We start from the raw sequence: 24,705 nt of genomic DNA, 5'->3' as shown, positions 1-24,705 counted from the left end.
CAGATTTCTAGCAGCTGCAGTCTCTCTGGTGTCTCCGCACTGCACTTTCTCTGTAGCTGTGACACTTTACTCTGTTGCTGTTATTGTTTTTAGCTGTACTACATCAATGCACTCTGTACTAACTCAATGTAACTGCACTGTGTAATGAATTGACCCGTATGAAAGGTTTGTAAGACAAGCTTTTCACTGTACCTCGGTACAAGTGACAATAATAAACCAATACCAATAGCGCTTTTTGAATTCTGTAATTGAATAAACACAGGATGGATTGGAAAGCAGGATGTATTATTTTATATATAAATGGGATACTTCAGCTCGCTTGATGACGACTGATGGGAGCGCCATCCTAATGGCAATTACCTGCAACGAGGTAACTTCTCGCTTGTGAAGGTGCAGGCGTGCTGCCGCACTGTACACTGGGAATTGTAGTCCATCGTCTGGAGACTTCCCCGGGATTCGAATGCGAGGCTGCGCCGGAGCGGACTACATTTCCCAGAAGCACCACAGCCCGCCACGCATGCGCACCAGTGGCCTGCGAGTTAAAATGCCAAGTTGGGGCAAAAGTTTGGCTTCAACTTCGTCTGAGTTTCAACGGTGGAGCCGCTGAGCCAAGGACGAAGCCCGGAGGAGGAGGAGGAGCAGACCGGGCGGCAAATGTTAGTAACCTGTTAGCAAGCTTTCCACTACAGAAGAAATTAATTTTAAGAAGGGGAAAAAAGTTTTATGGAAATATTTTTGTGGGCGTAGATTTATATGAAACCTACCCCGCCGGCTTGAGCCGGACTTTTCTGTCTCGTCCCGCAGCAACACACCATGGAGACCGAGCCGCTCTTCCGCGGCGGCAGCTCGTCCTACGGCGCGGACGAGGAGAGTCGCCGGTCGGACTCCTCGGGGTTCCGGAGCACCATCAGCCGCCAGAGCAGCAGCAGTAACGGCGGGCAGCTCGGTACGGTGGAGGTGCGGGGTCTCTTGGGGGTGGGGGTGTGGGGGGGATCCCCGGGAGGGTGCGGTCCAACTGTGGGGTACCCCCGAGTTAGGAAATAAGTTCTCTCCCCTCCCTACCGTAGTGGGTGGGGACACTATGCATGCATCTTGTTCCAATCCCAGCGTGTACAGATATTTGTTGCTGTGTCAGGTTTATTATTACTGACTTACATAGCGTGAAATGTGTTGTTTTGCGGCAGTAGTACAGTGCAAAAGACATCAAAATTACTATAAATTACAAAATTGTGCAAACAAAAAAGGAATAACGAGGTAGTGTTCAGAAATCTGAGTGGCGGAGGAGAAGAAGCTGTTCCTAAATCGTTGAGCAGCTTCTTCCCCTGAGGCACTTTAAACCCTGTTTGCACTTCCATGTATTGTTGAGCAATTGAGGGGCAGCTCTATTGACTGATTCTGCCATAGACTCATGGGTTGGGCTTCAGTGATGGAGGCAGGAATTGCAACATTAAGTTCTAGTTGATTTTATTGTCATATATACAAGTACAGTGAGGTACGGATAATGAAAAATTTGCTTGTAGCAGCATCGCAGGCACTTGGCTATAGACAATACACAAGATATAAATTGTATACAATTGGTGTATAATTTATGTATAGACAGTAAAGAGAGAGAGGGGAAAAAGACCTTGCAAACATAAGAGACACAAGGAATTCTGCAGATGCTAGAACCTGGAGCAATACACAAAAAGTGCTGGAGGTACTCAACAGGTCAGGCAGCTTCCATGGAGGGAAATAAACAGTCAACGTTTCGGGCCGAGACCCTTCATCAGGACTGGAAATGAAGAGGGCAGGAGGTAGAATAAGAAGGTGGGGGGAGGGGGAGGAGCACAGACAGGTGATAGGTGAGTTCAGGTGACGGGCGAGTCCAGGTGAGAGGGGAGGGAAGGAAGCTAGGTAGGTGGGAATGATGTAATAAGTTGAGAGGTGGTAGGTAGAAGAGGCAAAGGGCTGAAGAAGGAATCCAATAGGAGAGGGCAGTGGACCATGGAATAAAGGATGGAGGAGGGAAGGAGAGGAGATGGGCAGGTCATCAAGGCGGGGGAAGGGAGCCACAGAAATAATGGAACATGAAGGAGTGGGGGGGGGGGCAAGAAAGAGAAGGGGTGGGGGTACCAGAAGTTAGAGAAATCAATGTTGAGGCCATCAGGTTGGAGACTCCCAAGGCGGAATATGAGGTGTTGTTCCTCCAACCTGCGCCTGACCTCAACGTGGCAGTAGAGGAGGCCGTGGATAGACGTCAGTATGAAGTGGGATGTGGAATTGAAGTGGGTGGCCAGCAGGAGGTCCTAGCTGTTAGGAGTTCCTCCAGCACTTTTTGTGTCTTGCAAAATAAGAACTCAGTAGGGGAAAAAAAAGACCCAATCAGACTCAAGTCCATGATAGTGCAAGAGGTGGTCTGTAGTGTTGCGTTGCTGAAGTAGGGTTAAGGTTGTGCCTGATGGTTATAGGAAAGTAGCTGTTCCTCAGCCTGGTGCTGTGGGACTTAAGGCTTTGGAATTGCAGTACCAGACCATGATGCAAACAGTCAGGATACTTTCAACAGTGTATCTATAGAGGTTTTTGAGCACTCTGGGTCTTGAACAAATGTTCTATTTGAGTTGAACTCCATCAGCAGTTTCAGAACATGCCCCAACACTTGAGATGGGAAACATCTCACATTGACAGTCAGGACAGAAAAATGAGTTGTCATATAAAGGACTGAAGTAATTGTACTTTCCATAATTTAATAATAGCAAGATTGGATCTATGATAGTGCTCTATCAAGTTTAGAAGTGGCAATATGCAAGCCCCATGAACTACAGGGTTATCTTTGCAGCATGAATTGTGATGTATCTTGAGCACTGTTTCATATTTTCTCACTGTTAGGGCAGTACTGGCCTTTGCTGCTTCAATATGAAGTTGCTAAAGAACTGCTTTGTCCAAGTTGTATGTCAAAAATATTAAGTATTAGCTTGTAACAATAGCTTTATCCAATGGGGTCTTGTATTCTAAGGCAGGAAGCCATTGAGAGGTCAAAATTCCTGACGAGAAACCTAGCCAAAATCATCTTCCGAGTACCTGTAAAGACCAAACGCTCTAAAGGCTTGGGTGGAGTAGGAGTTTGGCAGTGTGTCCTGGTTCAGGGCTACTGGGGAAGGACCTGTGGCAGCAAAATTGTTGACTGATTCTTTTGGAGCACCCATGAAATTATAGAATTCTGCAACACTGAAGGTGGTGTTCAGAGTAAACTCTTTTGTTGAAAGGATTTTCCGGTTTAGTTCCACACCCCAACCTTTTCTCCAAAACCCTGTAATATAGTCCTTTTGAAATTTATTTTTAAAGTGTTATTTACTGATTTTGGACAATCTTTTGGGAAATGGCTTTTCTACAATACACAACAGCTCTAACATGAAAGTTCTCCAATGGACTTGATGCCTGGAGTAGGTATTACTCATACTGTCTGTTTTCAACTGATTGGATTCTATGCATATTCATGTACATTTACATTAATTATTTTTAGAACATTGTTTTTAAAGAGACTGGGGGGAAAATAGTCACTCATGTAAAATTGGTTTCTTTTCTGATGATTCAGTTGATCTGTTTTTCACAGCTGCAAGACCTCGACTTTAATTGTTAAAATTTAATTGACAGATGACCTGTGCATTCAACAAGCTGCTGTGTTTATTGAGGATGCAATCCAGGTATGTTTTGAACAATTTCTTCAGTATTAAATATTTTAAAGGCAAGAATTACTTGTTCCAAAACAAGGGATGACTTTAAGATTATTTTCAAAATCCAAGAAATGATATTGAAGGTTTTATAGAACTGTTCCAGCAAATTTCACCAAGCCAGTGTTGGCCTCCAGTCGAGCAATCCTGTTGGTCCCACACCCCTCATGTTTCTTCCTATAGCCTTGTACATTATTTTCTTAAATGTCTATCCACTACCTTTTTGAGAACCTTATCTAACCTGCTACTATTTTCCTTGTAGCCCAAGTTACACATCACAACTACTGAGTAAAATTTTACTCTTTTCCTCCTTGCATTCCCATTGTATTTTTGACCAAAACATTAACTTGTGGCCTTGGTGTTCTGGTCATTTGCTAATAGAGCACCTTTACTGTAACTTGCCCAGTCATATTTTATACCCCAAACAGATCTCTTTTCAGCTTTTCTTGTTTCAGGGCATGTGACAAGGTTCTGGTTTCTGTTGAAGGCAAACTTGTAACTTGCATGTGCCATGACTCACTGAGCTACATTGGGTGGTGGTGAGACCACATCTGGAGTACTGTGTTGAGTATTGGTCTCCCTATTTAAGGAATGATGTTAACCTATTGGAAACAATTCAAAGAAGGTTAATTGGTAGATAATCTGCAATAGGCAGATTGTCTACTGAGGAAAGATTGGGCAGTATTATAAACTTGTATCTGTGGGTGGGGTGTCAGGGGGAGTGATGATTGAGTCTGGAATTTTCTTCCTCAAAAGGCAGAGGAAGCAGATTCTTTGAATGTTCGTGAGAAGTAAAGTGATAACAACTGAGTGAAAGGTTGCTGTGGGTAAATGGGAATGTCGAGTTGAGAGTACATTGGATAAGTTGTGATCTTGTTAACTGGAGGAACAGCTCAAGTGGCAGAGTAACATATCCCCATTCCTCATTTAAATGTTTGTATGAAAACTAAAATGTGTTCTCCCAACCAGTTGTGTAGGATTCAGAGCTAAATTAAAACAATTTGATATAAATGAATAACAACATGACAGCAATTGTGCTTTGGACATGAGGAAATGAATGCCATTTTTAGTTTCAGAAGCAAATATTCTGCTGCTGTCAATACTATATTGGCTTTAATTTAAATCGGCAATCATTGTACTATACTTTGGGTAAAGGAAACAGTTAAATTGTAGCTTGGCTTTTGCAAATTATTCAGTCTCAAAAAGTAAGCAGTTTGTTAAGTAATGGCTACTGACCCAATGTTTGTGTAAGCAGACCGTGTGGAATATCTAATCAAATAGATTGTCGGAAGGGAACTGGGGGGTCAGCAGTATTGTAATGAAGAATTTTTCCACACATTCTGCAAATATTTATTTCGGAGAACAGAGTTGCAAGACTGCATGTCAGACAGTAGGAGGTGTGTGTGGGAAATAATGCAAACAACTGAGGGAGCACAAGAGAAAAGGAATGTGTTTATTTGTATTATCAATTTACATCTAATATCTGAAACGATTCAAAACCAACAAAATGTGGAGGAGTTTGTATATTGAGGACATGAGAGCATGAATTTGTTTGAGGTATTTGTAGCAAAAACTTCGAATAATTCTGTGGGATTTATTTAACAATTCTAATCATGCATTCAGTTGATGTGTTGCAAATAAAGTGGCACCTTGAGTGAATGTGGACTTGTGGCTGATGGCCTGTTTCTGTAATGCTAATGTCAAAAAAAACCTTTCCTCCTTGTGTTGCCATGGAATTTTCTGAGACCAACACAGTGCAAACTGTTTTACTGTATGCTAAACCACTTCAGCATTCAACAGTCCTCCTTGGGAGGAAAACTTATAAATGTCATGGAAATACTGAGAGCTGAATTGGTTTACTATTGTCACATGTACCAAGGTCCAGTGAAAAAACTTGTCTTGCGTACTGTTCATATGGAACAATTCATTACACAGTGCATTGAGGTAGTACTAGGTTAAACAATACAGAATGCAGAGTAATGTGTCACAGCTACAGAGAAAATAGGTGAAAGGTCATAACGAGGGAGATTGTGTGGTCAAGAGTCCATCTTATCGTACTAGGGAACCATTCAATAGTCTTATAACGGTGGGCTAGAAGCTGTCCTTGAGCCTGGTGGTACGTGCTTTCAGGCTTTTGTATCCTCTGTCCAATGGGTGGGTATTGGTTTATTATTGTCACTTGTACCGAGGTACAGTGAAAAACTTGTCTTGCGTACTGATCGTACAGGTCAATTCATTACACAGTGCAGTTACATTGAGTCAGTACAGAGTACATTGATGTAGTACAGGTAAAAACAATAACAGTACAGAGTAAAGTGTCACAGCTACAGAGAGAGTGCAGTGCAATAAGGTGCAAGGTCACAACAAGGTAGATTGTGAGGTCATAGTCCATCTCATTGTATATGTTCAATAGTCTTATCACAGTGGGGTAGAAGCTGTCCTTAAGTCTGGTGGTATGTGCCCTCAGGCTCCTGTATCATCTTCCCGATGGAAGAGGAGAGAAGAGAGAATGTCCCGGGTGGGTGGGGTCTTAGATTATGCTGGGTGCTTCACCAAGACAACAAGAGGTAAAGACAGAGTCCAAGGAGGGGAGGCCGGTGTCTGTGATGCGCTGAGCTGTGTCCGCGACTCTCTGCAGTTTCTTGCGGTCACAGGCAGAGCAGTTGCCATACCAAGCCATGATACGTCCAGATAGGATGTCTTCTATGGTGCATCAATAAAAGTTGGTGAGTGTCAAAAGGAACATGCCAAATTTCTTTAGCCTCCTGAGGAAGTAGAGGTGCTGGTGAGCTTGCTTGGCCATGGTGTCTCTGTGGTTGGACCAGGAAAGGCTATTGGTGATGTTCACTCCTAGGAACTTGAAGCTCTCAACCCTCTCGACCTCAGCACCAGTGATATAGACAGGAGCATGTGCACTGCCCCCCTTCCTGAATTCAGTGACCAGCTCATTGAGGGAAAGGTTGTTGTCATGACACCATGTCACTAAACTCTCTATCTCCTTCCTGTACTCATCGTTATTTGAGATCTGGCCCACTATGGTGGTATCATCTGCAAACTTGTAGATGGAGTTGGAGCAGAATCTGGCTACGCGGTCATGAGTGTATAGGGAATAGAGTCGGGGGCTGGGAAATAGCCTTGTGGAACACCAGTGTTGAGAATAATCGTGCCGGAGATGTTGCTGCCTATCATTGCCGATTGTGGTCTGTTTGTCAGGAAGTCAAGGATCCGGTGGCAAAGGGAGGTGTTGAGTCCCAGGTCTTGGAGTTTGGTGATAAGTTTCCCTAGAATTATAATATTGAAGGTGGAGCTGTAGTCAATAAACAATAGTCTAATGTAGGGTTAAATGCACTCCCAGTTGAACCAGCTTTCAAAGTCAGAAAAATTTAAAATACTAAAAATGCTCTTTAATAAAAAATTACATTTTAAGTCACGGTAGCATAGCGGTTAGTGTATCACTATTACGGTGCCAGCACCTGGGTTCAATTCCTTCTGCTGTCTGTAAGGCATTTGTACATTCTCTCCGTGACTGTGTGGGTTTCCTCTGGGTGCTCCAGTTTCCTCCAACATTCCAAAGACTTTCAGGTTAATAGGTTAACATGGGTGTAATTGGGTGGTGTGGGCTCATTAGGCCGGAAGGGCCTGTTACAGTGCTGTATAAATAAAGTTAAAAAAATTTAAAAAAAAATCGAAGGCTATTTGCTTTGATCAGAGGGTGAATTACCTGCAAATTTCCCATCTCCTTCTCTGCCATTCCTCTTCGTGAAAGGAATAAAATTGCTGAACGTGTTTCAGATCTACCCTGGCTTTCATTCATTTGGCAGTTGGGGAAGTCGGTGTGCAAAACCAGAACAACAGCAGTGAGATGGAAACACAAGGCTGCAGGTGCTGGGCTTTGACCCAAAATGTCGACAATTCCTTCAGAAAGTTGTTTTGCATTCCATTGCTCAGCAACCTTTGGAAAAATAATTGCATTAAGTTCACTTTGTGGTGCTGCAAAGGCATCCATGATCCTTAAGTTAATTGGTCAGGACACTGAAATAAATTGCTCCATTATAATATATGAAATCGAACGTACCAGTTGACAATTCCTTATTTTGTCCCTGAAAATGTAATCGTACATCCTTGAGACCTTCCTAAATACTGGAAGGAGTTAGATCAGAGGCTGAAACTTGCATTCTGTCAATTTGCAGAAGTTTTCCAAGCTGTCTACATTGGCATTTCTTCTAATTTGTACATATTCTAACTCTTTGGCTGTTTATTTTTGCCTTTTTTCTAAAGCCAGTTTAGTGCATTGGGAGGAATGGTTTGAACTATCTGAAATATTTAAGTCTACCTCCAAGCAGAGAAAGGTGGATTCCTCTTAACATAGTACTTGACAGCACTTTCTTTTTTTTTGCTTTATTGAAGTATATGCACATTTAATTTGATTAAATTCCAGTACAAAAGTTTTTAAACAACCTTGATGTTGCTAAGATTTATGCTTGCCCCTTCAGTGAACAAGAAGCTTTTCTTCTGGATCTATTAATTTGGAGGGAATATTAATTTTGTTATCTTGACCAGCTTTGAGTAGTTTCATTTAACATGTTCAAGTGCCCTTTTTTTTAAACCTGAAACTGGCAACCATTCATTGAATTTGTTCCATGTCTCATTTGGTCTTTTCAACTTGTTTACAGTATCGTACCATAAATCATCGAGTAGATTCCCAATCTTTACAACTTTATCGATGGTACTACTCAAAGACGTGTCAGGGGTAAGTCCCATACTATGAGATTCTTTCATCAATCTTTGCAATTCTTTTTAAAAAGTTGTCTGTTAACTTTCAAATATATTTGCATGTTTAATGATTTTGGTGTTTTCAGGTTTGTAACAACCTTTTGGATTGTGCTTTGAATTTAAGTGGCTGAATAGTTTTTAGGTGAAGTGAATGACGTGTATTGGATTATTCAGAAAGTGTTTGAGGTGTCTCATTGTTAGCTAATACAAGCACATGGGTTTTAAATGGAAATGGAGCAAAGTGTAATAATCAAATTATATTTTCGTTGGGGAGAGGCTGGGAAATTCAGTGGGCAATTTAATTTTAAAACTACCACTGTGTAGGCACGTTAAATGACATTTATCCAGAGGTTTGCTGAAGCACACAAGATCCAAATGGGGCTGTGATCAGTATAGTTGGAATTGCAATCTGGTTTTTATAACTGTGACAGGGAGTTTACGGTTACTGTTACTAGACCGGTCTTATAAGCACCAGTTATTATGATGTAGATGTTGCAGAACATTGTTCAGCTCCCATTATGAACTCGATCATGAGTGACCAAATCTGTGATTATTTTTGGCAGGATTATGATTATAATTGGGGAGAAATAGTTTGAATGGATATTTCTCCATCAGAATCTGGCTCCCTGATGGAACCTGGCCCATGTGTGTCAGGTTTGGGTTAGGTAAATATTCTGCTGGCCTGGCTCAATACTTTCTACAACTTGTGATGATTTGCTTGATATTACAGGCATGTGAAAGGCATGCTTCATTTGTTAATTCTAGTTGGTTCTGGATGAAGTAAATTCTGTCATGTTGTGTTTTGCTTTGGCTGTAATAGGCTTGGGCTTACATCAGTGCTTTAATTTTTACCTGAGGAGACTACTACCATCTTCTGTGGCCGCTGTTTATTGAAAGTTAAAACTGTAGAGATTAAATTTTTCGTTTGCCTTGAACTTGAATATGTGAAACTGAAGTGTTTGAACCTGCATTCTTGCCTCAGTGTGGATGTGATTGTTGGGGATGATTACTATTATAGATTGACCTCATAAAGGAATGTTTTGAGAGTCTTGAATTAGATTACTATAGGCTGATTTTCTGCTCTCCAACCCCACCCATGTCTTGTACATGATACTAATTGTTTTTCTTCTCCCAGGGTTCTGAATACTACTATTTTTGTGATTTTGATCTTGGCCTTCTTTGAGAAACCTTCATCTTTGAGTGTTACATCTGATCTCCGATTCCGTCATATACTTTGGGAGCCTCCTTGTGGACTAACTGAAGGGATTGAAGCTTTTTGTCTTCTCATATTTATAATAGATGTAATAATAAAGGTAAGGCACTAACCATTGGTCTTTTTAATCTTTGTCCAAGTTGTTATTGAATTTTAAAGTTTCTCAAGCATGCTTTGGGAGTCTCCAGGCTAAGGATAAAGCATTGTTGCGATATTTATCTTGCTCTAAGGTTTTTTCTTAATTTCAATATTCGCTCAAGTTTAACCTTGTATTAAACATTTTGAATGTCGCAGAACTATGATAATGGGTTCAATAGAACTTTTGATTATTGTAACTGGCATCGAAAATTCTATTCTTAAATATTTAAAAAAAACTCAGGCCAATAACTGAAAGATTGAGAAGCTTCAATTCAAATGTCTACTGTTCTATATTGCACTAATTTCAATAACATTTCACATTCTGGAAGTTGCTTGCTGATTTGTGATTATGTTTCTGGTCACCTAAGTGACATTACGATTTGTTGCAAGCGATATAACGTCATAGCTTCCTCACCACGTCCTTTTGTGGGATTGAGGTGTTGAGGGATTTTTTTATGTCTATGATTAAAGATGAGATGGTTGGGACTAGGGAATTGGAAACGATCAAAGTGACAGAGGGCATCAGAGGTGTCACAGCTGTAAGTGGGAAAGGACTGGACCAGGGAGAAAGGATGTTGAGGTAGGAATGAATCTGTTCAGTGGGGCAAGAACAGGTTGAAAGACAAGTCTGTCTGAAGAGTCCTGCTTATGGATCTTGGGGTAGGAGGTAGAAATAGGCTGTGCAGAGTTGGAAAACCATAAGGCCGGTGGTTATGGAGGGAAGATCTGCCAAAAAAAATCAAATAAACTTATGACTGACTTAATTGTGCTTGTTTTGCCTTTATGAACACTTGCATTTTGTAATGGCATTGCAATGGTGCTTTGAATTGTTTAGTTCTCTGGACCACTGGGGACTCTTGCTAGTCTCTTTTCTTCATGATTGTTTGTTTGTTTCTGTTCTGTTAAAATGCATCATCTCTGGGGTTTTTCTTTGAACACATTTTGTTTTTAATGCAGAGCTATTTAATTGGATGGGAAGAATTCCGGAAGACAAAATGGCTGATTGCTTACACTCTTGTACTTGCTGCTTCCACTATAGATTGGACTGTCACCCTGTGCTTGTTTTGTGAGGAGGTAAGATGTGCGTTGGCAAGTAGATTGGATGCAGTAAGTCATACAAAGTGAGCTATTGTGCAGGATGATGCTGTTTAATCCTAGCTCTGTAAATCAGTGCTTAAGATCACGTGACATCAAATTATCCTCATTTTTTAACCTCTTGTACGTTAGTAATTGGTGTTCTGAATGGGTTCTGTGTTCAACAAAAGGAAATTGCTGGTTGACATCTGCCAAGGAAGTGGCCCCATTTTTGGTGCTAACTGGCACTTGAGCTGGGCAAGCCATTTAAACCAAACTCTGCATTCCTCTTCACTTTGAATTAGCTTTATTCAGACATGCTTTCCACCATCTCATCACCTTCCTGTGCAGCAGGAAATATTCTTTACTGCCACACATGAATGGATTTTGCTTTCCTTATCACATTGTTGTTTCTGGGAGCTTGCTGTGTGCAAATCAGCTTTCTCCGCCAACAGCATTTGTAGAAGTGACTATACTTAAGGATTACTTCATGGTAAAGTACTCTGTAGCATCCTGAGATTGTGGGGGAAAAAAGCTTTGTAAATTGCACGCTATAAATTGTTGGGTATCTCTGGACAGCCTCTTTTGTATTTTAACTGGCTTTACAGGTGCTGTGCTGTTTGAGTCCATTTATGCTTCTGCATCATTACTGATCTTTAACACTTGGCTCTACCAGCAGCAAGTCCTGTTCTCTAGTGCGTGTAGTGCATTTGCTGTTATCAAGCTTGGCCAAGATCATGCAGAGGGACCTAGATTGTATTGCTAATGAACGGTAGTGTACCAGTTAGCATTGTGCTATTACAGCACCAGCGACCCGGTTCAATTCCGGCCACTGTCTGTAAGGAGTTTGTACGTTCTCCCCAGGTCTGCGTGGGTTTCCTCTGGTTGTTCCGGTTTCCTCCCACATTCCAAAGACGTACGGGTTAGAAAGTTGTGGGTGTGCTATGTTGGCGCCGGAAGCGCGGCGACACTTGTGGGCTGCTCCCAGAACATTTTGCGCAAAAGATGCATTTCACTGTGTGTTTTGATGTACATGTGACTAATAAAGAAATCTTATCTTTTCCTTCTCCCATTTACAGAGGGTCAGAGTGAGGAGAATTTTACGGCCCTTCTTCCTCCTCCAGAACTCGTCACTGATGAAAAAGACTTTAAAATGCCTCCGACAAACATTGCCACAAATTGCCAGGTAAAACCTGTCAAACTGCTTTAAGCTTGTATTAATTTCAAAATGGAAGAAATGCAAGAAGCCGAGAGTCCACTTGAAACCTTATCTACAGAAGGAATGCTTATCTGGGTATGGGCCTTTGCAGTACATAGTGGTTTTTTTAATAAGTCCAATTTGGGTGCATTGGGTTATCTGATAGAGCAAGTTCTTGAACTAGAGTTTAAATACCTTGTCCCATGAACACATGGTTGCAGGTTTTTAAGTGGGTGATTTTCAGATTAAGGATGTGGAGGCTTTGGAAAGGGTGCAGAAGAAGTTTACCAGCATGCTGTCTGGATTAGAGGACGTGCTGTAAGGAGAGGTTGGACAAACTAGGGTTGTTTTCTTTGGAGCAGAGGGGGCTGAGGGGAGACCTGGTAGAAATTTATAAAATTAAGAGGCATAGGTAGTGTAGACAGCTGGTATCTTTTTCCCAGGGTAGAAATATCCAATACTAGAGCTTGTGCATTTAAGGTGAGAAGGGGAAAGATCAAAGGAGATGTCTGGGCCAAGTTTTTTTTACCCAGAGTGGTGGGTGCCTGGAATGCACTGCCTGGGTTGGTGGTGGAAGCAGATACAATGGAGGCATTTAAGAGGCTCTTAGATAGGCACATGAATATGCAGAGAATGGAGGGATATGGACATTGTGTAGGCGGAAAGGATTAGGTGTTATTAGCTTAATTAGTTCGGCACAACATTGTGGGCCAAAAGGCCTGTTTCTGTGCTGTACTGTTCAATGTTCTAAAACCTTGCCGGACACTTTTGACCCAGAAGTGTGGCTTTTTTTTTGTATTGTTTGGTAGCTGAAGAGTTTTTCAAATACAAATGCAAGTAAATTAGTTTAAAAATGTACAGTCAAGCTTCTTGGGAGATTAATTCATTTACCTCAAACTATGCTGGTATATAGGGAGGTGAAGAAAGATTAAAACTGTAACTAAATGTTAATTATGTTTGTACTTCTCTAGTGTTATGCTGCTTTTGGCCTTGCACCTGTTGCTGTTCACAATGATTGCCATGTTGCTGTTTGCCCGAGCTCAGGTGAACTGCATTCCATGATTATAAGTTATTTTGATGTGTTGTTCAACAATGGAAATCTTTAAATGTCCTTTGCATCAACATGAGTCAAGCATTTTCAGTTCTCATTTTTCAAACAATGACGCATTATATTCTACTCATTTTATGTCTGTTTTTTGTCTATATGGTAATGCTGTTCAGTGGCTCATGTTCAATCCACGAATACATTGGGATGGGGGGAGGGTGTAGAAAGGGGAAGGGAAAGAGGTGAAGTCTGATAATCAAAGGAACTAAATTAGGAACTAGTGTTGCTTCCATTTTTTTTTTGTTGTCTTTAAACTCTTCTATTTGTTCCCTTTGTCAATGAGAGCCAATTCAAACTTCCCCAGAGCAGGTTTGCTACAGTGTGATTCTTGCCTCTTTCGTCTCAGTCTTGCTCGTCTTGTAACCAAAGCAGGTTCCCTGCCTTGCCCTGCTGTTTGTGCTTAAAGTTTTATTTCTTGCCTTTGGGTCGTCATTAATGAGAATCTGAGACCAGGAAAACAGATTTTCTTTTCTGTCATTCTTCACGTGATTCATTCCACATCCAAAGCTGGAAGGAGCGTTAAGAATTGTCCAAGGCTAAGAGCTGTGTTTCCTTTCTCCCCCAAAGTGCTGAAGATTGGAATATTTCAGCAAGAGGTAGACTGCCTTGCTTATCAGAAGCTTTATTTCCCCCCCCCCACCCCCTTAGACCCATTTTGAGAAGATGATTTCTGTGCCTGTTTTCTCCAAATGAGATGACAGGGTTGCGGAGAGAATGTGGAGGCAAAGCTATTTGAACAGCGAGTAAAAGCAAAAACAAAAGATCATGGATCAGGGAAATTTTTAAAGGACAAAGAACAATGTGCTATTAAAACAAAGTCGCAAGATAAAGATTCAAAGAACAGGAAATTGTCATAGAAATTGATAACAGCAGCAGGAATAGGCTGGTTTCCCTTCAATCTTTCCATATGTTTTATCACTCCCATGCTCGCTCTCTACCATAGTTCTGCTCTCTTTCTCGTACTTTGTCCTTAAATATATTCAGTCATTTGCAACTGCACCCCTTAGTCACTGTGCATTCCACAGGTTCACCACCCTCTGAGTGAAAAAAATTTTTCCTCATTTCAGTTTTAAATATCTTGCTCTGTGACCCTTCATTCTAGACACCCCAGCCAGGAGAGAAACACTTCCCACAACTAGTCTGTCCATTGCTGTCAGAACTTTGTATGTTTTTGTGAGGTCGCCTCTCATTCTTCTAAAGTTTGGTGAATACAGCCTTAGCTGACCTAATCTCTCTCCATGGCAGTCCTCCTGTCCCAGGAATTGGTTGTTGTACACCCTCTGTGGCAAGTACATCCTTTCTTGTGTAAGAGACCAAAATTGTGCACAATACTCCAAGTGTAGTCTCAGTAAGGCCCTGTGAAATTGTAGCAAGACTTCCTTGCTGCTGCACTCATATTGGCCATTGTAGCAAGATTTATCATGTACGGCCTTACTGTTTGCCGCACCTGCATGATTTATAGAGTTCTGGAGGTTATAAACTAATGCATCCAATGTTTCTGTGGCTGCCTCTAGTACGGTAGTGTGCAGGCACGGTAGTATAGTGGTTAGCGTAATGCTTTACAGTGCCAGTGACCCGGGTTCAATTCCGGCCACTGTCTGTAAGGAGTTTGTACGTTCTCCCTGTGTCTGTGTGGGTTTTCTCCAGGTGCTCTGGTTTCCTCCCACATTCCAAAGACCAACAGGTTAGGAAGTTGTGGGCGTGCTATGTCGGCGCCGGAAGTGTGGCGACACTTGTGGGCTGCCCCCAGAGCACTACGCAAAAGATGCATTTCACTGTGTGTTTCGATGTATATGTGACTAATAAAGAAATCTCTACCTATCTCTATTTTGGGATGCAAATGATCGGCTCTTCACATTTATCAGCTTTCAGAACCATTAATTTCCATGTACTTTTTTTTTAACCAATTAATTGTCCTTGTCACTGGATGACTCCTTATGATAAGCTATTTATTCTCTATGCATGTTAATTATATCATTGGCTATTACAAACTCGGTGGTTAAAAATATTTACAGCTTTACTTTCCTTCTAAAACATTCTCTAGAACCAGAAAGATGATGAAGAATGGAAGACCTATTTTCGGAATTTGCCAGAGTCTTTGACCTCTTTATTAGTGCTGCTAACAACCGCCAACAATCCTGATGGTAAGTTATGATATTTCCCTCTTGTTGCCAAATATTATTGCTGTATCATGCTTGCAATTGTTTTAGTGGGAAATATTTCATGTTTCATCCGAAGCGCAGTTTAGTTTACTTGAAATCAGGAAACCTTAATGCAGTTTTTAAGCTCTGTAAACAGAAAGCATTGTGTGGTTTTTGTTACTCTAATCTAGAAAAAGATTTATGATCGATTAGCAAGCTGGATAGTACAATAATAACATTTGCAAGGTATTTGGGTAAGTACATGGGTAGGAGTGGTTTGGTGGGATATGGGTCAAATGTGGGCAACTGAGATTAGCTTTGTGGGCATCATGGTCAGCATAGATGAGTTGGGCTGAAGGGCCTGTTTCCATGCTATCTTACTCTGTTCTATGACCTGTACACTAAAGCTGCAATAAATAACAGAAAAATCAGGAGTGAGTCTTTTAGTCCCTATGAAACCGTTCCATGTAGTACAAGGTAATGACTGATCTGTGGTTTGACTTTTCTTTACTGCCTTCATTTGCTAAATCTGGTATATAAATTGGTGTCTGATTTTTCATAATTCAACAAATGACCTGACATGCTAGAGAATCAAAGGACTGCAGATGCTGGAATCTAGATGAGAAAAATGATGATGCTGGAGGAACTCAGCAGGCCAGGCAGCATCTGTGGAGAAAAGCAGGTGGTCAATGTTTCGGGTCAGGACCCTTCCTCTGGACTGAAGATAGGAAAAGGGGAAGCCCAATATATAGGAGGGAAAAGCAGATAGGTGGACGAAAGAGGGGAGGTGGGGTGGGCACAAGGTGATGACAGGTAGATGCAGGTAAGAGATAGTGACAGGCAGGTGCAGGGGAGGAGCGGAGAGCAGATCCACCAGGGGATGGGTCAAAGGCAAGGTGGGGGGGGGGGGAAGCTAGGAAAAGGAAGAAGCATGGTGGGAGTGAGGGGGGGTGGTTTACTTTAAATGGGAGAATTCAGTATTCATGCCGTCAGACTGCAAGGTTCCAAGATGGAAAATGAGGTGCTGTTCCTCCAGTTTGCACTTGAAATTCTCCTGGCAGTGGAGGAGGCCAAGGACTGTCATATCAGTGTTAGTGTGGGAAGGGGAGATGCAGGCCGTGATTATGGACGGAGCTCAGGTGTTCTGTGAAACGATCGTCCAGTCTGCGTTTGGTCTCACCAATGTAGAGGAGGCCATACTTGAAGCACTGAATGCAGTAAATGATATTAAGGGAGAATCTCTGTTTCACCTGAAAGGACTGTTTGGGTCCCGTGATGGAGGTGGTGTATGGACAGGTGTTGCACCTATGGCAGGGGCAGTGGAAAGCTCCTGGGGTGGGAGTGGGACGGGTAGGGTGGGGGAGGAGTGAACAAGGGAGTTGCGGAGAGCGCGGTCCCTTCGAAAGGCAGGAAGGGGTGGGGAGGGGAAGATATGCTTGGTGGTGGGGTCCTGTCGGAGATGGCGGAGAATGATGTGTTGCCAACATGCTAGTTGGAAGAATTCATAATCCTTCCATAACTATTGTTTGCTGCACTCAATTCCCTTCTCCCCACTTCTTAAAAATGTCAGTAAGCAAATTGGGTTCTGGTTTGTGTGGTAATAAAGCTAAGCGATCATTTGTTTTTCAGTGGGAGGCTGGACACCTGCATGGTTTGTAACTGGTCAAATGGGAGAGTTATTCTTGCTCTACATTCTAGATGTATCCAATGGGGAATGGATGATAGCACTTATAAGGGAGTGATGCTTGCTCCTTCCCATTCCAGGGACACTAAAGATGGAGTGTTCCCAGTCCCTTGTACATATTGGTGAACAGAGATTACCAGGGGTTGTACTTCACTGCTTCCTGAGGGTACAATGCTCCTGGTTACAATGTCTCCACACCTGTGTGTTTCATGTCAGTATACTTGTGAAACAGCTAAAGCATAGTCAGTACTAGAATTTGACTTGGTCTTTTCCCACTGCAGAAATCTATTTAATGTTAACAAATTGCCAGTCACTCCCTTGGGTAGCTGTTAAATGGTATGCTAGTCATCTTTTACCGAATTATACTCTGCTTTCTTTCCTCTCAGTGATGATACCAGCCTATTCAGAAAACAGATTCTACGCACTGTTCTTCATTACCTTCAGTGTTATTGGTAAGTCTTGTGCTTTGACTTATAATTTTCATGCATATAAATACAGGAATGTCTTTCAATCCAAGAGTCATTAGATGACCTGAAGGTCGATTGGTTATACCTGTATGGGTTGGGGGGTGGGGGACGCGGGGAAGAAACTGCTCTCAACATTTGTCGAACTCTTGGTGTTAACTGCATCCCAAATGGATGGTTATTTTTACCAGAAACCTGTCTGCGTTCAAGCCTTTCAATCTACCCTTGAACCTTGTTACTGGCTGAGCATTTCTCTCTCTCTCTCTCTCTCTCTCTCTCTCTCTCTCTCTCTCTCTCTCACTCTTCACCTTCCTGCTGTTCTTCCCACCACCCCCTTTCTTGGAAAAATACCTGGTTGTAGAATTTTTATTTTGCAAAGGAGTTTGGGTCACTTCTTTTGCAAAGCTGTATAAAAGTATTAATGTGGAACATTACAGAATAGTAGAGGCCCTTCGGCCCATGATGTTTTGCTGACCTTTTAACCTACTCTAAAATCAATCTAACCCTTCCGTCCCACATAGCCCTCCATTTTTCTATCATTCATGTGTCTATCTCAGAGTCTCTTAAATGTCCCTCATGTATCTGCCTCTACTAGCACCCCTGGTAGTGTGTTCCACACACCCACCACTCTGGTTTATATAAAAAAAACTTGCCTCTGATATACCCCCTGTACTTTCCTCTGATCACCTTAAAATTGTGCCCCCTTATGTTAGCCAATTCCACCCTGGGGAAAAGGTCTCTGGCTGTCCACTTGATCTATGCATCTTATCATCTTGTAGACCTCTATCAAGTCATCTCACCTCCTCCCCCTCTCCAAAGAGAAAAGCCCTAGCTCACTCAACCTATCCTCATAAGACATGCTCTCCAATCCAGGTAGCATCTTGGTAAATCTCCTCTACACCCTTTCTAAAGCTTTCACATGCTTCCAATAGTGAGGTGACCAGAACTGAACACAATACTCCAAGTGTGGTCTAACCAGGGTTTTATAGAGCTGCAACATTACCTTGTGGCTCTTGAACTCAATTCCCCGACTAATAAAAGCCAACACACCTTAACCCTATCAACTTGCGTGGCAACTTTAAGGGATCTATGGATTTGGACCCCGAGATCCCTCCGTTCCTCCACACTGCTAAGAATCCTGCCATTAAACCTGTATTTTGCCTTCAAATTTGACCTTCCAAAGTGAATCAGTTCACACTTTTCTGGGGTGGAACTCCATCTGCCGCTTCTCAGCCCTGCTTTGCATCTTATCAATGTTCCGTTGTAACCCTCAACAACCTTCTACACTATCCACAACACCACCAACCTTTGTGTCGTCTGCAATCTTACTAACCCACCCTTCCACATCCTCATCCAAGTCATTTATAAAAATCACAAAGGGCAGGCATCCCAGAACAGATCCCTGCGGAACACCACTGGTCACTGACCTCCAGGCAGAATACACTTCATCTACAACCACCCTCTGTCTTCTATGGGTGAGCCAATTCTGAATCCACATAGCCAAGTTTCCCTGGATACCACACCTCCTGACTTTCTGAATGAGCCTATCATGGGCAACCTTATCAAACACCTTACTAAAGTCCATATACGCCACATCCACTGCTCTATCCTCATCAGTGTGCTTTGTCACATCCTCAAAGAATTCCATGAGGCTCGTGAGGCATGACCTGCCCCTCACAAAGCCATGCTGACTGTCCCTAATCAGCCTATGATTCTCTAAATGCCCATAAATCCTGTCTCTAAGAATATTCTCCAGTAATTTGCCCACCACTGAAGTAAGACTCACTGGTTTATAATTCCCAGGGTTATCCCTACACCCTTTCTTGAACAAAGGAATAACATTTGCCACCCTCCAATCATCTGGGACTACTCCTGTGGCCAGTGAGGATGCAAAGGTCATCACCAAGGCCTCAGAAATATCTTCCCTCTCTTCCTGTAGTATCCGGGATATATCCCACCTGGCCCTGGGGACTTATCTATCCTAATGTTTTTCAAAAGTTCCAGCACATCCTCCTTAACATTGATATGTTCTAGCTTATCAGCCTGTTTTATGCTGTCCTCACAAATGTCAAGGTCTTTCTCTCCAGTAAATACTGAAGCAAAGTATTCATTAAGGACGTCCCCTACCCCCTCCATCTCCAGGCACATGTTTCTTCCTCTATCCCTAATTGGTCCTACCTTCACTCTAGTCATCCTTCTGTTCTTCACTCACGTGTAGAACACTTTGGGGTTTTCCTTAATCCAACTGACCAAGGTCTTCTCATGCTGCCTCCTAGCTTTCCTAAGTCTTTTCTTAAGCTCCTTCCTGGCTACCTTGTAACTCTCCAGAGCTCTGTCTGATCCTTGCTTCCTAAAACTTAAGTAAGCTGCTTCTTCCTCTTCACTAGATATTCCACATCCCTTGTCAACCATGGTCCCTTCACCGTACCATCCTTTTCCTGCCTCAATGGGACAAACCCATCCAGAACCCCATGCAAGTTTAACAACCTCCACACTTCCATTGTGTATTTCCCTGAGTACATCTGCTCCCAGTTTACATTCTCAAGTTCCTGCCTAATAGCATCATAATTCACCCTCCCCCGATTAAATACTTTCCCATACTATCTGCTCCTATCCCTCTCCAAGGCAAGGATAAAGATCAGGGAGTTGTGGTCACTATCTCTGAAATGCTCACCCACTGAGAGATCTGACACCTGACCAGGTTTATTGCCTAGTACCAGATCCAGAATGGCCTCTCCTCTAGTCGACCTGTTTACATATTGTGTCAGGAATCCTTCCTGGATAAACTTAACAAATTCTGCCCCATCCAAACCTTTTACACTAAGGAGGTGCCAATAAATATTAGGCAAGTTGAAATCACCCATGATGACAACCCTGTTACTTTTGCAACTTTCCAAGATCTGCCTCCTGATCTGTTCCTCAGTGATTCTGTTGCTACTGGAGGGCTGAAAGAATACTCCCAATAGAGTGATTGCTCCCTTCCTGTTTCTGACCTCCACCCACACTGATTTAGTGGATGATCCCTCTAGGATGTCTTCCCTTTCTGCAGCTGTGATAATCAGTGGCTTGATTAGCAAAGCCACTCCCCTACCTCTTTTACATTCTGCCCTGTCCCTCTTGAAACATCTAAACCCCAGAACATTCATCAGCCAATCCTGCCCTTGTGACAGCCAAGTCTTTGTACTGGCCACAACATTGTAGTTCCATGCACTGACGCATGCTCTAAGTTCATCACCCTTATTCCTGATACTACTTGCATTAAAATCGACACATTTCAACCCATCCAACTGACCTGCGATTTTTCCCTATCAACTGCTTATCCTTCCTCCGTCTCTCTACATGCTGCATCAACCTGTGCACCAACTGCCCCATCCCCTGCCCTATCACTTGAGTTCCCATCGTGCCCCCACCCCCCTCCGCCAAAGAATCTGGTCAAAGTGAATGTCTGTAACTTGGGTTTAAAACGTAGTCTGGTGGCTTCTAGAAAATTAATCTGGTCATTCATAAAATTGAGGTGCTGCTTTTTTTTCCCTCCTCAGGAACCTTCTTGCTAATGAATTTACTAACGGCTGTTATTTACAATCAATTTCGTGGATATTTACTAGTAAGTATTCCTTTTGAGCAGTGATTGCTATTAACAATCAAGGCATTCAGGAGAATTCCCAGGGGCAAGTTTGATTAGTGGTTCTGTTATGAGGCAGCACTCCGTAGATCTAGGATTCGACACAAGGTTTGATATTCCTTAAATCTTTTCCTCCTGGGATTTGTGGGTGGAATTAAAAGGAGGTGGTTTTAGTTTAATTTTCCCTTTTTTGTTTGGAGAACATTTATCATTTATCTTGATTATTCAATGACTTTTTCAGGACTCTTGTCAATAAGCTGATTTGTTGACTTCAGTCTTGTTTGAACAAGTATTTAGGTGTGCATTCAATGTTGCCTCTGCTTTATAAACTGCAGCAGCGTAGTCTGTCACTTTTCTGTGCAACAAACCAGATATAAATTGCCCCAAAACATGTTATCAGCTCTGACCCAAATGCTGCTCATAAGATGCATTCAAGTTCTTCTTATCTCCTTTGAAGATTTAAGAGATGTGGAGTTGGGATTTTTGTGTTACTGATGAGCTATTCTGGTATCTGGTCTTTAGTCTTTGTCACAGTACTTGACCTTTTAGGGAAATGTTATAATTTTTAAGTGTGTATGTAGAGGATGTTATGGTGACGCTGTTTATAAATGGTGTGGGAAGCTTGTAAACTAAAATGTCCCATACCCAGTTCTTGTGATTGCTTTCAGTTATTGGCTTGTCTTTTAAAACATGAAGCAAAGAGTACAAAGTGAATCACTCTGATGTAAATGTCACCTGTTCCACACACATCTGATAGGATTATTGGTGCTTATGAATTTTGGATACGTGGCTCCTTGGGTTCATAAAAAGATTGGTCAAACTGAAAGTAAACAATTCAAAGAACTCCAGTAGAAGAGCAAAAAAGCTGTTTCAAGGGAAAAAGAGCAGTTTTCAATTTTAAAAAAGTCATGCTTGGTTACTGTTCAAGTCAGAGCCAATTGTTCTAAAAAGACGTCCAAGAAATTGAGACATTTAATTAACAGTTGCCTCAATTTTGTAATTTCTGTTGAGATGAAGAGTCATTAATCTGAAATGTTAAGTCTGTTGCTTGAACTGAGTTTTTTCCAGCATTATTATTTAGCTCGGAGACATGAGAGACTGCAGATGCTGGAAATCTGGAGCAACACACAAAATTCTTGAGGAACTCAGCAGATCAGATGGGCCTGATGAAGGGTCTCGACCTGAAACGTCAACTGTCCATTTTCCACCCACCCCCCAAGATGCTGCCTGATCCACTGAGTTCCTCCAGCATTTTGTGTGTTTCTCATATTAGTTAACTACTTCGTTCAAATTCTGATAGTTTGAACAATGTGAAGCCGGAATTGCACATAATCATGACATTCAGAATGATGATGATGCTTGAGGGGTCTTCCCCAGTCTGAGTAAGCCAATTATTTCCTTTAGCAAGACCCCACGCATTCTGGGGATGGACCAGCTCTTGCTCAGTGCTTTCGTTTTCTTTTTAGTTGAGCATACAGATTCTTGAATATTGGGGACTGGAGCTTGAATTGTGGTTTGATTCTTGTCAGCTGCTGGACCGATGCTGTAAAGAGGCTGGAGTAATCTTCGTGAAGCCAAGTCCAGGAGTGATGCGAGTTCTGCTTGGTGGTGATGTTGATGGATTCTTCATTTGCTATGCAAAAAGCCAAATCATTTCCAGAAAGTTTTCTAAAAGGAGAAAATGGGAATTCTAGTCAAATGAAAACAAAGTCAATTTCCAATAAGTCTCTTGTGGATCCGTGTGTAGTTTATCCAAGTGACACTCTTACGTGATAGAGATGTTGCATAGAAACTGGTCCTTTTGACCCACTGAGCCTCCATCAACTGTCCATTGATGATCTGATGGAAGCTTTGCAAATTCTTCTCCCATTATTTCCTACAAGATTTGTTCATATAGTTTATTCTGTCTTTCTGTAGAGTTCCATTCAGACATCCGTTGTGCGAAGATGCTTGGGAATTCGCGGTGCATTTGAGGTGCTTTGTTGTGGTCGTGCAACTAAAGCTGGAAGAAGGGGTTCTTTGTAAGCTACTAGATTCCTAAGGCTTGCATGGGAACGTGATCTAAGTCTGTCCTGAGGTTGAAATATTCCATTGTCAAAGCTTTTGAATTCACTTTCTAAATTTGTATTCCCTTGTATATTGATTCATGATGTAACTATTGACCAGCAAATATAAAAACAATTTTTTTTATAATTGGTTATCTTGTTATATAGTGTATCTAATGAACTTTGCATTTGTAGAGGAAATATGGGAACAGAGGAGGTTGGTAATGAACTAATTCGCAATGTGATCAGATTTTAAGATGGCAAACCTCAAGCTTTTTTTTGTGGGAGGTCGGGAAGCAAATACTGGCTGAGTGGGATAGTGTGGTCTGGGATATGACAGATTTCAGTTGGGCTTTGTTCAGATGGTGGAGGATTGCATGACACATCAGGATATTACAGTGGCTGAGTGAAGATCTTGCACGGAGGTGGAGGTTGAACCCAAAGGCAAGGATTCTCAGCATTGAAACTGATTGCCTTTTGAGTGCATGTGGGGCTGGAAACTCTGTGTTTCTCTGCTGTGGAAAAGTTGGCAATGAGCTTTGGCTGCAATGACATGATTTTAAAACAGTCTTTTATTTTAATTAGGAGAATGACAGTAAGCACCAACACAGTGCTCCAAGTCCTGCAGAAAGTAACAATGTCTCCAATGCACAAGCAAGAAATTATTAAGGTGAGTCAACTTTTGTCTGGAACCGAATTTCCCTTGGTATGTGAGAAGCTCCTTCTTGGTATGGAAAAGGGCATTAAAATACTCAATATTTACCTAAAATGTTCTTGGAGTTATCACCTGGATTGTACTTTTCCCTTGCTCTATTACATCTGAGGAGGCAAAGCAATCAAGAGCAGGATTGGTTGGCAAAAGTGACCTAATAGTTCTAAATAGAACCTGGACGACAGAAGGCCTGTAGGTCAGATTAAGTCAACTGACCTAGAGAGAAGCTTTTTAAGATGCTAAAATTGGCACTAGCTGCCATCCAGGATTTTTGCTCTTGCTCACTGTCAATGTTCCTTTAGCTTGTTGGCTGAAGACAAACTATATGTGGAGGGTATTTTATGCTGGATACATGGGTGGTTGGGAAAAATTTGAAGTAAATTTGGGCATAAGGTTCATCTTCAATTCTGGCAACTTGTCAATGTTTGTTTGAATTTTTAATCTCTTGAAGTATGGTATTGGCAGCAGTCGGAATGGGAATACTGTGCCTTTATTTTATATACACGTGTGTGTATATATAGTATATATGTATGTGTTGATGTGTGTGTATATCATCGGGTAGTAGTTCTGCTTTGAAACCTCTCTTACACAATAATGTAATTGGCTATATTTTCCAAGAATACATTATCTGTTTGCCCAGTTTTAATTGCTGCAATCATTTTTGCATTTATAGCAAGCCAAGGCATACACTCATGATTGTGTTACAGCAGAACAGTTTCGAGTCCTCTTTGATGAATTGCAAAAGGAAACCATGAAAGAGGTTTGTGATCAAATGGAATTAATTTTTTGTATGCTTGGATATGGGATTGCCTGGGCTTCAGAGATGAAA

The 24,705-nt window shown here is 41.8% G+C and overlaps 1 protein-coding gene across 4 annotated transcripts in view; it reads left to right on the top strand.

Annotated features, from left to right (window-relative positions):
* The first annotated feature begins 554 nt into the window (after nucleotides 1–554).
* Nucleotides 555–24,705, top strand: part of tpcn2 (two pore segment channel 2) — a 44,708-nt gene continuing 20,557 nt past the window's right edge. For 3 of the 4 annotated variants that reach the window (XR_007957421.1, XR_007957422.1, XM_052029141.1), the window contains exons 1-13: nucleotides 563–946; nucleotides 3,631–3,680; nucleotides 8,381–8,457; nucleotides 9,616–9,793; nucleotides 10,789–10,905; nucleotides 11,985–12,091; nucleotides 13,075–13,147; nucleotides 15,253–15,352; nucleotides 17,420–17,485; nucleotides 21,037–21,101; nucleotides 23,037–23,140; nucleotides 23,750–23,834; nucleotides 24,550–24,636. Coding sequence is in view for 2 of the 4 variants with exons in the window: in XM_052029141.1 (XP_051885101.1) it covers nucleotides 814–946; nucleotides 3,631–3,680; nucleotides 8,381–8,457; nucleotides 9,616–9,793; nucleotides 10,789–10,905; nucleotides 11,985–12,091; nucleotides 13,075–13,147; nucleotides 15,253–15,352; nucleotides 17,420–17,485; nucleotides 21,037–21,101; nucleotides 23,037–23,140; nucleotides 23,750–23,834; nucleotides 24,550–24,636 (1,242 nt within the window). In the remaining 2 variants the exon portion in view is untranslated. Of the gene's footprint in view, nucleotides 947–3,630; nucleotides 3,681–8,380; nucleotides 8,458–9,615; nucleotides 9,794–10,788; nucleotides 10,906–11,984; nucleotides 12,092–13,074; nucleotides 13,148–15,252; nucleotides 15,353–17,419; nucleotides 17,486–21,036; nucleotides 21,102–23,036; nucleotides 23,141–23,749; nucleotides 23,835–24,549; nucleotides 24,637–24,705 lie in introns of all 4 variants that reach the window. The other variant, XM_052029139.1, reaches the window with a different exon arrangement.

Source organism: Pristis pectinata, chromosome 14 (genome assembly GCF_009764475.1).
Source record: "Pristis pectinata isolate sPriPec2 chromosome 14, sPriPec2.1.pri, whole genome shotgun sequence".
NCBI lineage: Eukaryota > Metazoa > Chordata > Chondrichthyes > Rhinopristiformes > Pristidae > Pristis > Pristis pectinata.
The sequence above is the reverse complement of the archived record's forward strand: the minus strand, read 5'-3'. Positions and strand labels throughout refer to the sequence as shown.